The following is a 14,946-nucleotide window of genomic DNA, read 5'->3' on the forward strand; positions in this document are numbered from 1 at the left end:
AAGCAAGATAGTTCAAGTCGTGATTTGTCATAATTGTGATGATTATGGCTTACAGCTCATGAAAACCCCAAATCCACAATCTCAGAAAATTAGAATATTACATGCAATCAATAAAACAAAGATTGTACATAGAACAATATCAGACCTCTGAAACATATAAGCATGCATATATACTCAGTACTTGGTTTGGGCCCCTTTTGCAGCAATTACTGCCTCAATGCGGCGTGGCATGGAAGCTATCAGCCTGTGGCACTGCTGAGGTGTTATGGAAGACCAGGATGCTTCAGTAGCGGCCTTCAGCTCTTCTGTATTGTTCGGCCTCATGTCTCTCATCTTTCTCTTGGCAATGTCCCATAGATTCTCTATGGGGTTCAGGTCAGGCAGGTTTGCTGGCCAGTAATCCCATGGTCATTGAACCAGGTTTTGGTCCTTTTGTCAGTGTGGGCAGGTGCCAAGTCCTGCTGGAAAATGAAGTCAGAATCCCCATAAAGCTCATCTTTGGAAGAAAGCATGAAGTGCTCCAAAATCTCCTGGTAGATGGCTGCATTGACCCTGGACTTAATGAAGCACAGTGGACCAACACCAGCAGATGACATGGCTCCCCAAATCAACACAGACTCTGGAAACTTTGCACTGGACTTCAAGCATCTTGCAGTGTGTGGCTCTCCATTCTTTCTCCATACTCTGGGTCCTTGATTTTCAAATGAGATGGAAAAGTTGCTCTCATCAGAAAAGAGGACTTTGGACCACTGTGCTTCATTAAGTCCAGGGTCAACACAGCCATCTACCAGGAGATTTTGGAGCACTTTATGCTTCCTTCCACAGACAAGCTTTATGGGGATGCTGACTTCATTTTCCAGCAGGACTTGGCACCTGTCCACATTGCCAAAAGCACCAAAACCTGATTCAATGAATGTGGGATTACTGTGCTTGATTGGCCAGCGAACTCACCTGACCGGAACCCCATAGAGAATCTATGGGGCATTGCCAAGAGAAAGAAGAGAGACATAAGACCGAACAATGCAGAAGAGCTGAAGGCCACTATTGAAGCATCCTGGTCTTCCAGGATGACACCTCAGCAGTGCCACAGGCTGATAGCTTCCATGCCATGCCGCATTGAGGCAGTAATTGCTGCAAAAGGGGCCCAAACCAAGTACTGAGTACATATGCATGCTTATATGTTTCAGAGGTCCGATATTGTTCTATATACAATCCTTGTTTTATTGATTGCAAGTAATATTCTAATTTTCTGAGATTGTGGATTTGGGGTTTTCATGAGCTGTAAGCCATAATCATCACAATTATGACAAATCACGACTTGAACTATCTTGCTTTGCATGTAATGAGTCTTATCTCATATATTAGTTTCACCTTTTAAGTTGCATTACTGAAATAAATGAACTTTTGCACGATATTCTAATTTTTTGAGTTTTACGTGTGTGTGTGTTTGTGTGTGTGTGTGTATTAATGTCTTCTTGAGGACAGGAAGATCAACTCGATAGGAAGACTAAAACTTCAATGAATCAGGGAGGCACCTGAATGTTATCTCATTGCTCTGGACTTTAAAAATGTTTTAACCATTGCCTTTATTACAATTCCTGCATATTTCTATGAAGGTGATCTTCCTTATTCTCCACAATTAATCACTTGTCTCAGAGTATAGATTTGTTACTATTATAGCTTAACCCCAATTGAAGCAATACAATCTAAATTTCTGAGAGCTGTGTCTGAGGCTAAATAGATCCAATTTTTAACATGCTCTCTGCAAGTGCCCTTATATAATTACAATGTAATTTCGGGAAATTTTAACACTGCTTGTCTTTGCAGTTTTAAAGAAAACCATTAATCATGTGAGGTGTTAAATGCACTATTTGGTTAGGAGTTATTAGATGTACATGGGTTTAATATCTCCTGACACTCTTTAAAGTGATGATTATTTTGGAACTAACTTTATCCTACACTTTTCCTCCTTCAAAGTATCTGAAATCTCAATAGATTTGAATTTGTACATTTGATAAGTTTTCATGAACACAAAGCAGAAGAACATATCTTGAAAGCATTAAAACTACCTCCTACATATCAACATTTGATTCTGTATTCTTTATTTATTCTCTATTAGGAAACTGAAAAAAAATACTAATTTTTTAAATAAAAGAACAAACTAGAGCCTATGCTTAGTGGTTAATTCTCAATGTGGTTTTCTAACTAACAGTGTTTTCCCCATTCTAATGCATAAGATTACAGTTTTGAATATATTTATTAAGGGAAAGAGATAAAATGAACAATGAATATAATCAGGAATAAATACAAATACTCCATATTTGGGGTCATATCTATAAGACCACAGGAGCTGTCAACACTAACGATATAAATCCTTTTGGAATATGATCCAAGGTTTAGTTTCTTCCAACACTGAGAATTTGGCATTCTGAATTATCCATATTATTTCTGAAGGAACTGTTCCAAAGCAATAGCAACAGCACTTAGACTTATATACTGCTTCATAGTGCCTTGCAGCCCTCTCTAAGAAGTTTACAGTGTCAGCATATTGCCCCCAATATTCTGGGTCCTCATTTTACTGACCTCGGAAGGATGAAAGGCTGAGCCAATCTTGAGCCAGTGAGACTCAAACTGCTGAACTGCTGGCAGCCAGCAGTCAGCAGAAGCAGCCTGCATTACTGCATTCTAACCTCTGCTGCCCCAAAGCGAGTGCTAAGAACCCTCAACAATGATATAGCTAGGCAATTTTAAGTGTGATATTATTGGTTTAGGATTAATACAGTTTAGTTGGCAAAATATGTTTCTACACAATACAGACCAGACAGTTTGTCATATTAATCTTGTTCATGTTTGCATTTAAAACTGAATTGGCACCAACAAGCATTCTTCATCATTGAATGATAGGAATAACCTGACCCAACCATGTAGCTTACATGACAGACTCTTATGCTCCTTCCACTCCTTTTTTCCCCTTATACTTTGCATTGAAAGAGTACATAGAAACTCATAAGAGTACCGCTAATCCTATAAAAGGCAGAGATGGAAGTGGGCAGGGAGACAAGGAGATAGGCAGGTGGGCGGAGGGGGAGGGGAATAGAAGCACATGGTGCAGTCATAAATATGGGTAGGCTGCCAAGTACTCAAATATTGATCATGTGGCCTCAGAGGCACTGCAATGACTGTAACGCTGAGAATTGGTCCTAACTATCATTCATTCAGTGCTGTTGTAACTCTGAAGGATTACCTGCATTTTTTGTGTCTTTATGATTCATTGCAATAAAGAGATTATCCAAAATGGCATTTAAGTTGTGTTTAGATTTTCACAATGCAGTTGTTATTATATGTATATTGTATAAACAAATGAACTTTTTTTTTAAATGAACCATAAATATTTAATCTCATCACGGTTGCTTGTGTTGAGACTGTTATTTTTTCCTCTATGAGCTCAAGGACTTGAAGAGTTGTGGTATGTGTAGTAAAGTACTTACTGTTTTTATCTGGTATGCCCTTATAGCTAAGGGCAATACAAGAACTCTTTTGCATTAGTATCAGTATCTACTGGAGACCCAGTTCGGTGCCATCAGGCTAGAAACCAGGAGACTGTGTGTTCTAGTCCCACCTTAGATATAAAGCCAGCTGGGTGACCATGGGCCAGGCACTCTCTCTTAGTCCTAGGAAGGAAGCAATGGGAAGCCACTTTTCAAAAAGTTGCCAAACATCTGCCAGGACTTGTCCAGACAGTCACCAGGAATCAGGATTGACTTGAAGTTACAACAATTAGTATATTATTAGCACTAATATATAGATAGCATCGTTAACAAGGCCAAAAGATAATTACATTAGAACATATTTTAGGAAGACTAAAAAGTTGCCATCCAGAATGGATAGATAAGACCAAGACGGCTGACTCAGCTTTAAAGCCAACTGAATCATTTTTCTGCGTTATTTACATTGACAGATCAATCATTTGCCTTTAATGTTGTGATTTTTTTTAAGGAGGGAAGAAATTGAGGATGTTTTTCAGCTTACTGCTATTCTAAACACTAGCCTGTCATATATTATAGTGTTCGAAATAGATACCTATTACTAGAAAATACTCAGAGGGAATCTGCCAAATTGGATTGAAAGCCAATGGCAACCATTTTCAAGGAAAATGTGATGATTTATGTCAGCTTATTGTAAAATGCAGCAACCAAAGAAAATGATTCCTTGCATTAAGGAGTCTTTTGTTTGCAAACTATCCATTTTCATAGCCGATTATTGTTTTATGAGATTCTTTACCAAGAAATAGCATTGTGTTAGAAAAGATAAATGGCTTTTCTTTCACTAAACATGATGTTTAAAATACAAACCTCTAGTGTGATATGATCACATAATCTGTTGGAGGAATGGAATGCTACTTTTTTTTCTGACTTTGACTTTGATTAAGCAGGCAGGCAAGCTGGGCAGATTGAATTAAATTCATTTTCTCTAACAAAAATACTATGAGAGACAGCTGAATTCAATTTTACTATTTACTGGTATTTATTGGTTAAACTTGCATTAAGCAAGATTTCCTGCATTTCATTTCACACTCAGTTTCCAAAATGTTTATATCTTTTCGATATTATACTACAGAATATTTGTAATATGTGACTTTTCCTTCTCGCTATGTTATTAACCTTGGTCAAACAAATAGAGGCCACAATGTCCCATCAGAAAAGTTTTCTAAGAAAGACAATGGATGAGATTTGTCCCTCATGATTCAGATATTCTGATATTGATGGAACAACCTTGAAAATGCATTTATTGTGCCAGTTTCCATGTACTAGAGCTAAGACCTGGGAAAAGACCTTAGGATGATACATTTTGTCTTCTAAAATGGTTTTTTATGATTTATGATACAATTATGTTCTATGATATGTCTATTCTATTATACTGGCCCTTAATCTTAATAGAAATATGGTTGCTAGACAAATTTTCTTTGTTAAGGTAGAAGATATTGGCTAAAACTCAAGATGACAGATAGATATTTCTTCAAGTGAAGTTAACGATGAAATGATTTTTCCTGAGTGTTTTAATGGAAAATTTATTAGATTAAAAAGGGTAACTTGCCAGTCTCACTCATACCCAAATTCACATAAACATCCACATATAAAAAAGAAATAGTGCTGTTTGAGTCAAAGAGCAAACTGAAAGTGCAATCACACTGTGAGTTCTAGACTAACAATGCATGTGGCTTGTGTCTTATGGTCTATGTATTTCTTCTATCCGAAAAGCTGGCATGGACACTTAACCAGTCAGCTTTATCCTATTTCCAAGATGTGGGGATGGAAAGGATTACACTACTCTTTCAACAAAGTTTCAACAAAGAAAGAGATCTTCCTGGACATATGGTTCATGATACATAGTAAGATATTGTATGATTGATGCTTTCATCCTACACTCCATGATTTGGGGAAAAGATGCATTGAATTATATGGGACTTCTAAATTGTCATGTATTGGGTGACACTACAGAAAATCCTTGATTTACTTCGGTAACCGAGCCTGGAATTATGGCTGTAAGTCATGCTGGTTGTTAAGTGGGCTAACCATGTGACCATGCCTGATTTTACAACCTTTTTTGTGGAGGTCATTAAGTGAACATTATGGTTATTAAGCCAATCAATTGTCTAAAATGGGCCATTCTTCTGCTGGCAACCAGAAGTCTCTTTCTGGCAAAAATATATCCTACATTGTAGTCATGTAACTACAAGGTGCTATAAATGTGGGCTGGTTGCCAAGCACCCAAAATGTGATCACATGACCACATGGTGTGTGTGGCTGTGAGAACTTCAAATCCAGGTCATAAAAAGCCCTGTTAAGACCTCGAGACTACGATGCCATTGACTATCATTGCCGGCCCCTGATTGGTTGAGACACGAGAAGCCAGCTGGCGGGAGAATGCAGCCATTCTATTGGTTCAGCATCTGACAGCTCTAGTATAAAAATGGCTGTCAGCTGTCAAATGTTGCTGTTTGCTGGTTCGAGGTTTGCCTTACATTTTGCCGTGTTACACTGTTAATAAAGGTTGTGTTAGCTTCAACCTGCCTTGCCTCAGTTCCTGCCTGCCTCGTTCTCCCTACAGAACAGAAAGGTTGTAACTTCAGTCACTAAATGATTGGTGTTAAATTCAGCATTGCCTATATTAGATGCTAAGAGCAAGTCAGAAGTCCTCAAGATAGTTTATTATTTGTGTATTAGATTCTGTGACAGAAAACAATTTCCCTAGAATTATAGAGTTTACAAATCTAGAGTCCAAAGTATGGCGACCGTATTTAATTGTTGTTAGCATCTGGCATCCCCATTTGAGGATCACAAATATCAGGATACAGAATGTAAAACATTCTGGTCTGAAAACATGGAGAAGCACCACCATTCACTGTAGACAATGCTCAGCTAAATAGATTGCTATTCTCATTAAAATATTGTCATTTTTATATGGATTGCATTTATTTTGGCTTTTGTAAAGTGGGACAATAACATACCATGAATTCCACAAAGGGTTTCTAGAAGGGGCAGGTTTTGTTAACTTTCCTAAAGTCGATAGCATTAATGCTTTGGATTCTTCTACCAGTTTTCAATTTATAAATGTAGAAAAAAAAGGTGATATTAGGAATCCTAATGCTCTTTTTAAAAGTATCATGCATTGTAATACATTTAAAACTTATTTCAATAGTCTCATGAATGTTTATGCAAACTATCCTGGTCCAGTTAGTGGGAGAATCGTATCATCTTGTTTAGCATTTTACTTGGCTATTTAGCTCACAATCTTTCATTCCAGAGAAACCTCAGAGCTTTTATCCCATAATTGCTAAAACATAAATTACAAGGGATCCCAGAAGAATTTATCTTGTACTACGAGGCTTTTGTAGGTGAAACAGTTTTTTTTTCCTTACCCATTACACTTTGATCTGTTTCCCCAATAACTTGTTGCTAGAATATGTTATCACTGAAGTGAAAAAAGGAGAGATGAAGAATATAGTGAAGCACATTAAGAGCTGAAATAAGCCACTTTAAGGGGAAATCTCAAGAGGAAGCAGAGAAACCCTTAATTCAGCATAAGACAAATATCTTTCACAGCCTACAGCATTCTGTCAAAAAGGATGTCACTCACTTGATATATTTGCTAGCACTTTGTGGTTGTTTGGGCACACTGGAAGGCAAACTGCCCTTTGAAATGCCTTGTCCCCGCTCCTCCAGAGTGAGGTTGGCTCCAACCCTCCTGATCTTCTTCAAGAGCTTAAAGATTTGGCTCTGATAGGTGGTGTGGGATTTTAATGGGAGGGGGATTCACAATGGTGGTGGTTGATGGATTAATAACAGTTCACACCTTCTCCCTAGCTCATCCTATTCCTCCCATCTCCATCTTTTAGTTAAGGTTGAATATTTGTATTTTTGTAGTATTTTATCTGTATTGTTTATAGGGTATATATAGTTTTATCTTTTTAACATTGTAAGCCACCCAGAGTTGCCCTGTGGTAAGATGGGTAAGGTAAATAAAATAAATAAAATAAATAAAATAAATAGATATTGGTGCAGTAAAACCCTCAATTTAATAACCAGTATTCAGTTTTAAATAGCAAGTGCAATTTTAAAAATACTTCAAATGGAAAGTGTGAATTTATGCATGCATAAAGTGTTGAGTGGATATTATACATCATACGAACTCTGCTAAACTGAGGTCCATGAAACTGAGTGTACATTGTAATGGTTTCCTTTGATAAGAAGATGCCTCAGAGAACTCACTTTCCTTTTCATCTACAAAGCCAAAGCCCTGACTTTGGAAAGTTATTACTGAAAGTACAGAAACCAAGATCTCAGTATACTAGAAATAATCCTGATTTAAATTTAATGTAACCTCTCTGCAGGATTGCCCCATATATTCTCTTTTCTAGTGACCATGTTGTATAATGAGCTCAGTGGGATGTATGATCAACTGTATAATGAACACTTATACTATTCAAGTACATATAGCCTGCCTGAATGCACAGGTGCATGGTAAAACAGGCGAAAGACTAGGAGAAGCTCAAAGTATGATTGATGGGTAAAATACCAAGAATCTTAACATAAATTTCCAGGCTCAAGAACTGGACAAAGTTGGAGGACAAAGATCCTGAGAGAGAAGTAGGTTTTATAAGATCTGACAGGACTATACTTGGGGTTTTCCAGCCAATCAGCTTGTTTAGGCAGAGCAGGAGAAATGTGAGGTATATGCTTCATAGCAGGAGAAATATGAGGCATATGTTTGATAGATCCTGTAGGAGCAGGAAACTACAACAAGAATGGAAAAGAGCTGATGTGGTTCTCATCTTAAAAAACAAAACAAAATAAAAACAAAGCCCAATTCCAGGAAACTACAGACGAATCAGTCTGACATCAATATCTGGGAAGATCATGGAAAAGATAAACAGATCTCTGATGATCTAGAAGCATGCAAAGTATAACTAGAACCGAACATGGATTTGTCAAAAACAGATCCTGCCAAACAAATCTTATTTCATTATTTAACAAAACTAAATTAGTGGACCAATGAAATGCAATGGATAATATACTTGGATTTCAGTAAGGCATTTGACAAAATAGATCATAATCTACTTCTTGGTAAGCTAATTTTTTTTGGGATAGACAGCATCACCACCAGATGGATTTGTAACTGGCTGACAAATTGCATTCAGTATGTGCTCCTTAATGGAACTACATTTACATGGAGAGAAATAAGCAGTGGGGTACCCCAAGTACCATTTTAAGCTCAATACTCTTCAACATCTTCACAAACAATTTAGATGACAAAATAGAAGGGGAACTCATCGTATCTGCAGATGATACTAAACTGACAGAAATAGCCAACACCTCAGAAGATAGACTCAAAACCCAGATGGATCTCACAGACTTGAAAACTGGATCTTAGCTAACAAAATCAAATTCAATACAGAGAAAAGTAAGGTTTTACATTTAGGCAAGAAAAATCAAATGTACAGGTACAGATTAGGTGAAACTGGCTCAATAACAGTAACTATGTGAGAGTATCAGTAACTATGAGAGGGATATTGAAGTCCTAGTGGACAATCTCTTAAATATGAGCCAGCTGTGTTGCAACAGCCAAAAAAGCCAACACAATCCTACACGGCATTAAAGAGGATTAGAATCAAGATCACATGAATTACTAGTACCATTTTATAAAGCCTTAATAAGATCACACTTAGAATGCTGCATCCAGTTTTAGTCACATTATAAAAATGATGTAGAAACTCTGGAAAGAATGCAGAAAAGAGCAACAAAGATGATTAGAGAGTGTGGCAGGCTAAAACATATGAAGAACAGTTACGGGCAATATTTGAGAGGCTGCCACAAAGAAGAGGGGTCAACATGTTTTCCAAAGCACCGTAGGGCAATGGATGGAAACTAATCAAGGAGAGAAGCAAACTAGAACTAAGGAGAAATATCTTAACCATGAAAAAACCAGTAGAATTAACCAGTGGAATGGCTTCCCTTGAGAACAGAATAGAATAGAATGAGCTGGAAGGGACATTCTAGGCCAGCCCCCTGCTCAAGCAGGAGAACCTATACCATTTCAGATAAGCAACTGTCTAGACCCAGTATGGCAAACCTATGGCACGCGTGCCACAGGTGGCATGCAGAGCCATTTGACAGGGCACGCAAGACGTTGCCCTGTTAGCTGGCCAGTGCGCATGCTGGCCAGCTGAATTCAGTCTTCTTTAAAGCCATTTTTCGCCCTCCCCAGGCTCCAGAGGCTTTATAGGGCCTGGAGGCCCTCTGGAGGCTTCAGGAGCTTCCCTGAAGCCTCCAGAGTGCAAATAACTGACCTATGGGCAAACCGGAAGTTCGGGAATGGACTTCCAGTTTGCTCGTAGGGTCAGTTTAAGCCCCCCAGAGGCTTCAGGGACCTTCAGGAAGCTTCTCTGAAGCCTCCAGAGGGCCTCAGGGGAGGGGAGCGGGGAGGCTCTTTTCGCCTTCCCCAGGCTCCTATAAAGCCTCTGGAGCTTGGGGAGGGCGAAAAAAGCATGCAAAAAATGGGGCGGAGCGCCTCTCATGTGTGCATGTGCACTGGGGGGCGCATTGCTTTATGGGTGCAGCACACCCACACACGACTCCCCTGTGCTCCCCCCCTTATGACACACGAGCCAAGAAAGGTTCACCATCACTGGTCTAGACTCTTCTTAAAAACATCCCGTGATGGAGCTCCCAGGATTTCTAAAAGGCAAGCTATTCCATTGGTTCATTATCCTCACTCTTAGGAAGTATCTCCTTAATACCAGGTTGCTTCTCTCTTTGATTAATTTCCTAGTATTGTTTCTTGTCCTGCCTTCTGTGCTTTGGAGAATATTTTTACCCCCTCTTCTTTGTGGCAGCCTCTCAAATATTGGAATACTGCTATCATGTCAGCCCTAATTCTTTTTTTCTCTAGACTAGCCAAACCTTAAATCCTGTAGCCATTTTTCATATGTTTTAGTCTCCAAGCCTTTGATCATCTTAGTTGCTCTTCTCTGAACTTTTTCCAAAGTATCAACATCTTTTTTCTAGTGTGGTAATCAAAATTGGTTGCAGTATTCCAGGTGTGGTCTTACTAAGATTTTATGAAGTGTAACTAATACTTCATGTGATCTTGATTCTATGTGCCTGTTTATACAACCAAGGTGTTTTTTTAATAGATTTTTTGGCTGCTGCTAAACACTGCTAGCTCTTATTTAAGTGATCATCCACTAGGACTCCAAGGTGCCTCTCACAGTTACTTTTTTTGAGCCAGGTCTCACCTAAGCTGTATTTATACCTTTTGATTTTTCCTACCTAAACATAATACTCTGCTTTTCTCCACATTGAAATTCATTTTGTTGGATAGGGGCCATTGTTCAAGTTTGTCAAGATCTTTTTGGATACTGAGCTTGTCTTCTGGGGTGTTGGCTATTCCTGCCAGTTTAGTGTCATCTGCAAATTTGATGAGTTACCCTTCTATTCCCTCATTTAGGTCATTTATGGGGATATTGAAGAGTACCAGGCCTAAGACAGAGTCATGTGGTACCTCATTACTTACTTCTTTCCATGTGGATCACTGGGGCTTTTAAGAAGAGACTGGAGATCCACTTGTCTGGAATGTTATTGAGTCTCCTGACTGAGCAGGGGGTTGGACTAGAAGACCTCCAAGGTCCCTTCCAACTTTGCTATTCTGTTCGGAGGTGTTGGATTAATTCTAACTGTATTGAAAATACTAGGACTTAGTCACTTAACTGAATATTTTTATTGATTCCCTTTTAATAGAACTTAATGTGCATCATTATGGTTTTCGGATGAAAAGTTGTTCCACATTTTTATGTGAACATATACATATTAGTTTAATAGGACTCTGGGCACAAAATTATACTACATCAAACCAATTCTAAATAGACACATGGCCTGTGACTTTAGAACTGCAGCTGATGGCTCTTGATTAATAAAGCCTTAAAAATAGTTTTAATTATATAATTATGTACTTATCTCAACAATATTCTAAACAGGCAGTTAAACATAGCAAAAAAACCCCACTTTCTCATCCTTTCACCACACATACTCAGGAGGGTTGCCATGTTATTTCTCCTTATGTATTTACTTCTTTGAGTACAAAAGCCAGATTACCACATTCTCTAACATTTTGTTATCAAGAATGTCATTCATCTCAAAGGAATTCTTTATATGGAAGATTTGCTCTGTCAGTCTTACATTCCAAATCATTGCACTTCTCAAGGTACCAATTTAACTTTAGGCAAATTATATTACTTAGGGCAGATTTCTGAATTTGTTACATCCAGGTGAAGAGAAAGGTTAATCTTATTTTAAACCTTAGAATATCATGGTACCACAGTTTCAGAGTCCTTGTCTTATTGGTGATATTGTGGTTATTTTAAGATACATTGGTACTTTTGATTATTGACTACTTGGATATTTCACATTCTGAAGATAATATGACATACTGTGTTTGGATCCTACTGTTACCTAATGTTAATAAAGCCCTTTAATTTAGTCTAGGAGTGTGTGGCAGAAGTCTAGAGACCCACTTTTTCTTTCACTTCCTTCCTTTCATTCCATTCACTGTACCAAATACACTATATGAAAAATGAGCTGTAGCAAATTTAAAAGTTTCATCATCCTTGTATCCTGCACTAATTCTCCCAGCCTTTTCTCATAAACATACATGTGAATTAAGATTTAAGACTGGAGTTAATTCTGGAAAGTGGGATAAAGCAAACAGAGCAAAAAAGTGTAACCCTGACTCTGGTGCCTTCATAAAGAAGGCAAAACAATTTCATATTGTTCCTACCCTTCTTTCTTATCAACTGGTCAGATTTTCTTCCTTTTCCCCAAAGGTGCCTTTTCAAGATGTAACTGGACTTTCTTGTTTCCTTTGAAGATGTTTCACTTCTCACCCAAGAAGCTTCTTCAGCTCTGATTGGAGTCAAAAGCACATTTGGGACAAGCATGACTTGGGTGACTTAGAATCTCCATTTAGTTATGCACTTTGGGATGAACAGCTTTTGAATGGTGAGGGAGTGAACAGATTTCCAGAAAAAAAAAAACTGCAGACTACAGGAACTATTTGCATTTCAGGTTGAAATGCAGACACACATACTCATCCCCAACAATCTGCATCTTGTGCTCAACAGTGAAGGGACACAGGGCCGAAAGTATCCTGCCGAAAGCACAGCTCCACAGCATAGTCTTTTCAGCAATTCCAAGAAGGCTCCACACCCATTTTCACTAATCATATGACCCTAAGGAAATAAACCTCCAAGTGGCCTCAATGATCCTCTGATATGGTCTATATGACCAGCTGCCTTCAAAGAACATAAACCCTCCCATTTCCTGCCATCTAGGCAGAGCTGAAAAAGCTTCTTTGATGAGAAGTGAAATGTCTTCAGAGAAAAACAAGAAAGTCCATTTGCCTCTTGAAAAAGCACCTTTGGGACATCCTTGACCTGGATGACTGAGCATCTCCATTGACATTTTTCTTCCTTTGGATCCCATTTTTCAGAATATGTCCTGAGAACTCATATTTAATTATTTCGTTTTCATCATTCACACGAGTACCATATAACTACCACAAACCTTTACATTCCTACTTCCGTACACCTACTACTATCAGTACAACGGATGACATTGAGTCATGCTTCTAGAGATTTATTTTAGCCAAATCAAATCCAAATCTTCATATCCTATGCATATATTCATTTAGCTCACTCGGACTACCTTCATTCAGACCTAACATGTCTTTTCCTTTTATTTTATTTTATTCATTTACTTTATTGCTGTTCTGCCTCTTACTCTTTTTACATTTCAAGTCAAGGTCTTCTTTATGCCACTATCATCAACAGGTGGGCCCATAGGTATTGCCTTCTTATGCGAACCTTCACTTTAGTCACTTTAGGTCTTTATATTTAGGCTATATTTTTTTCCCTAATGTAGAGAAATGTAGACTTCATCAGCCTTACCTTTGCCAACAGTATGGAAACAATATAGATCAGTTAAGGCATATTTTGTCCAGTTTGCCACAACTGCAATTAAAACCAAGTTTTACTCTAAGAATGCTGATATTATTCTCTGCTAGTTAGAAACAGGGCAAGGTTTTTTTTTTTATCTAGTCCTCCTTTGGACATGGAGTATAAAGCATGGAATATTCTAAGATGTTTGAAAACTTGCTGTGTTGCTTTACCACCTTCTTTAATTATTCTGCTGGAATAATGCACAGAATATAGCTATGCTGAGCCCTCCAGCAGTTGTGGTTACTTCACACCCTCACACAATGGACCAAGAGATCTGTGTGTGTTACATGCCTTCCCTCATTGAGCAAAGTGCCTAACTGGAAAATCTTGTTGCACAACCATTTGTTTATTTACAATCTTTATTCCATATTTTCATAACTCTCACTTCCTAATATTTTTGTTACAGTAACAAAATAATATTTTAAAAGACTAACAAATGAACACACACACACACACAAACACAAACACACACACACCTTATATTTCTTGTGTATTTGTATTCTACTCTAGAGAAATTAACCGAGAGATATTTTCCCATTTACATCTTAATACTGAAACGATACAATATGGTGGGCGTTTTTGCTACTTTTCTAAGAAAAAATAGTAATGTTCAGTGAATTGTCATATGTGCCATTTACTAACCATTCACCTGAAGAATGTGGGTCTGATACAATTCTTCATAGCCATAGGCATGACACGTGTAATTGCCCATGTGAATAGTTGTTACCTTGGTTATGTAGAGAGAGTCATCTTCTCCAAAATCCTGTAAACAAACAAAAAAAAAGAGGGTGGGGGAAGGAGAAACCTCTCATTTAGCAAATGTGCTTGAAATGCTGCAAGAAGCTAAGCTAACACTGGTTGCTTTGACAGTTGCTCTCCCCTCTGAATTGCATTTTTAATATGTGTTGATCCGCTGGTGAACTGAATAAGAGGCCAACCCCAAACCACCCCAGTGAGGCTGTCGAAGTGATGTCCCGGTGTTTGGAAGCCGTCGGGGTCAAACAGACTCAAACTCAACCCCTCCAAGACTGAGTGGCTGTGGCTACCGGCACCTCGGTTCAGTCAGCTGATTCCAGCGCTGGCCATAGGGGGCGAACAGCTGCCCCCTGTGGAACGGGCGCGCAATTTGGGCGTCCTCCTAGATGCCCGGCTGTCAATGGATGACCATGTGGCAGCCGTGGCAAGGGGGGCGTTCCACCAGGTTCGCCTGGTGCGCCAATTGCGCCCCCTCCTGGACCGAGAGGCCCTACGCACGGTCACTCATGCACTGGTGACGTCTCGCCTGGACTACTGTAATGCTCTCTACATGGGGCTTCCCTTGGGACGCACCCGAAGACTGCAGCTAGTCCAGAACGCAGCCCCGCGGGCAGTCATGGGGAGTACCAGGTACTCCC

At 38.8% G+C, this 14,946-nt stretch overlaps 1 protein-coding gene across 2 annotated transcripts in view; it reads right to left on the reverse strand.

Annotated features, from left to right (window-relative positions):
• The window catches only part of FSTL4 (follistatin like 4), a 520,328-nt gene that overhangs the window by 41,930 nt on the left and 463,452 nt on the right, over positions 1 to 14,946 (reverse strand). For both annotated transcript variants that reach the window (XM_081936569.1, XM_081936570.1), the window contains exon 8: positions 14,195 to 14,315. In XM_081936569.1, the coding sequence (XP_081792695.1) occupies positions 14,195 to 14,315 (121 nt within the window). The remainder of the gene's footprint in view (positions 1 to 14,194; positions 14,316 to 14,946) is intronic.

This window comes from Natrix helvetica (genome assembly GCF_964273705.1).
Source record: "Natrix helvetica genome assembly, chromosome: 1".
NCBI lineage: Eukaryota > Metazoa > Chordata > Lepidosauria > Squamata > Natricidae > Natrix > Natrix helvetica.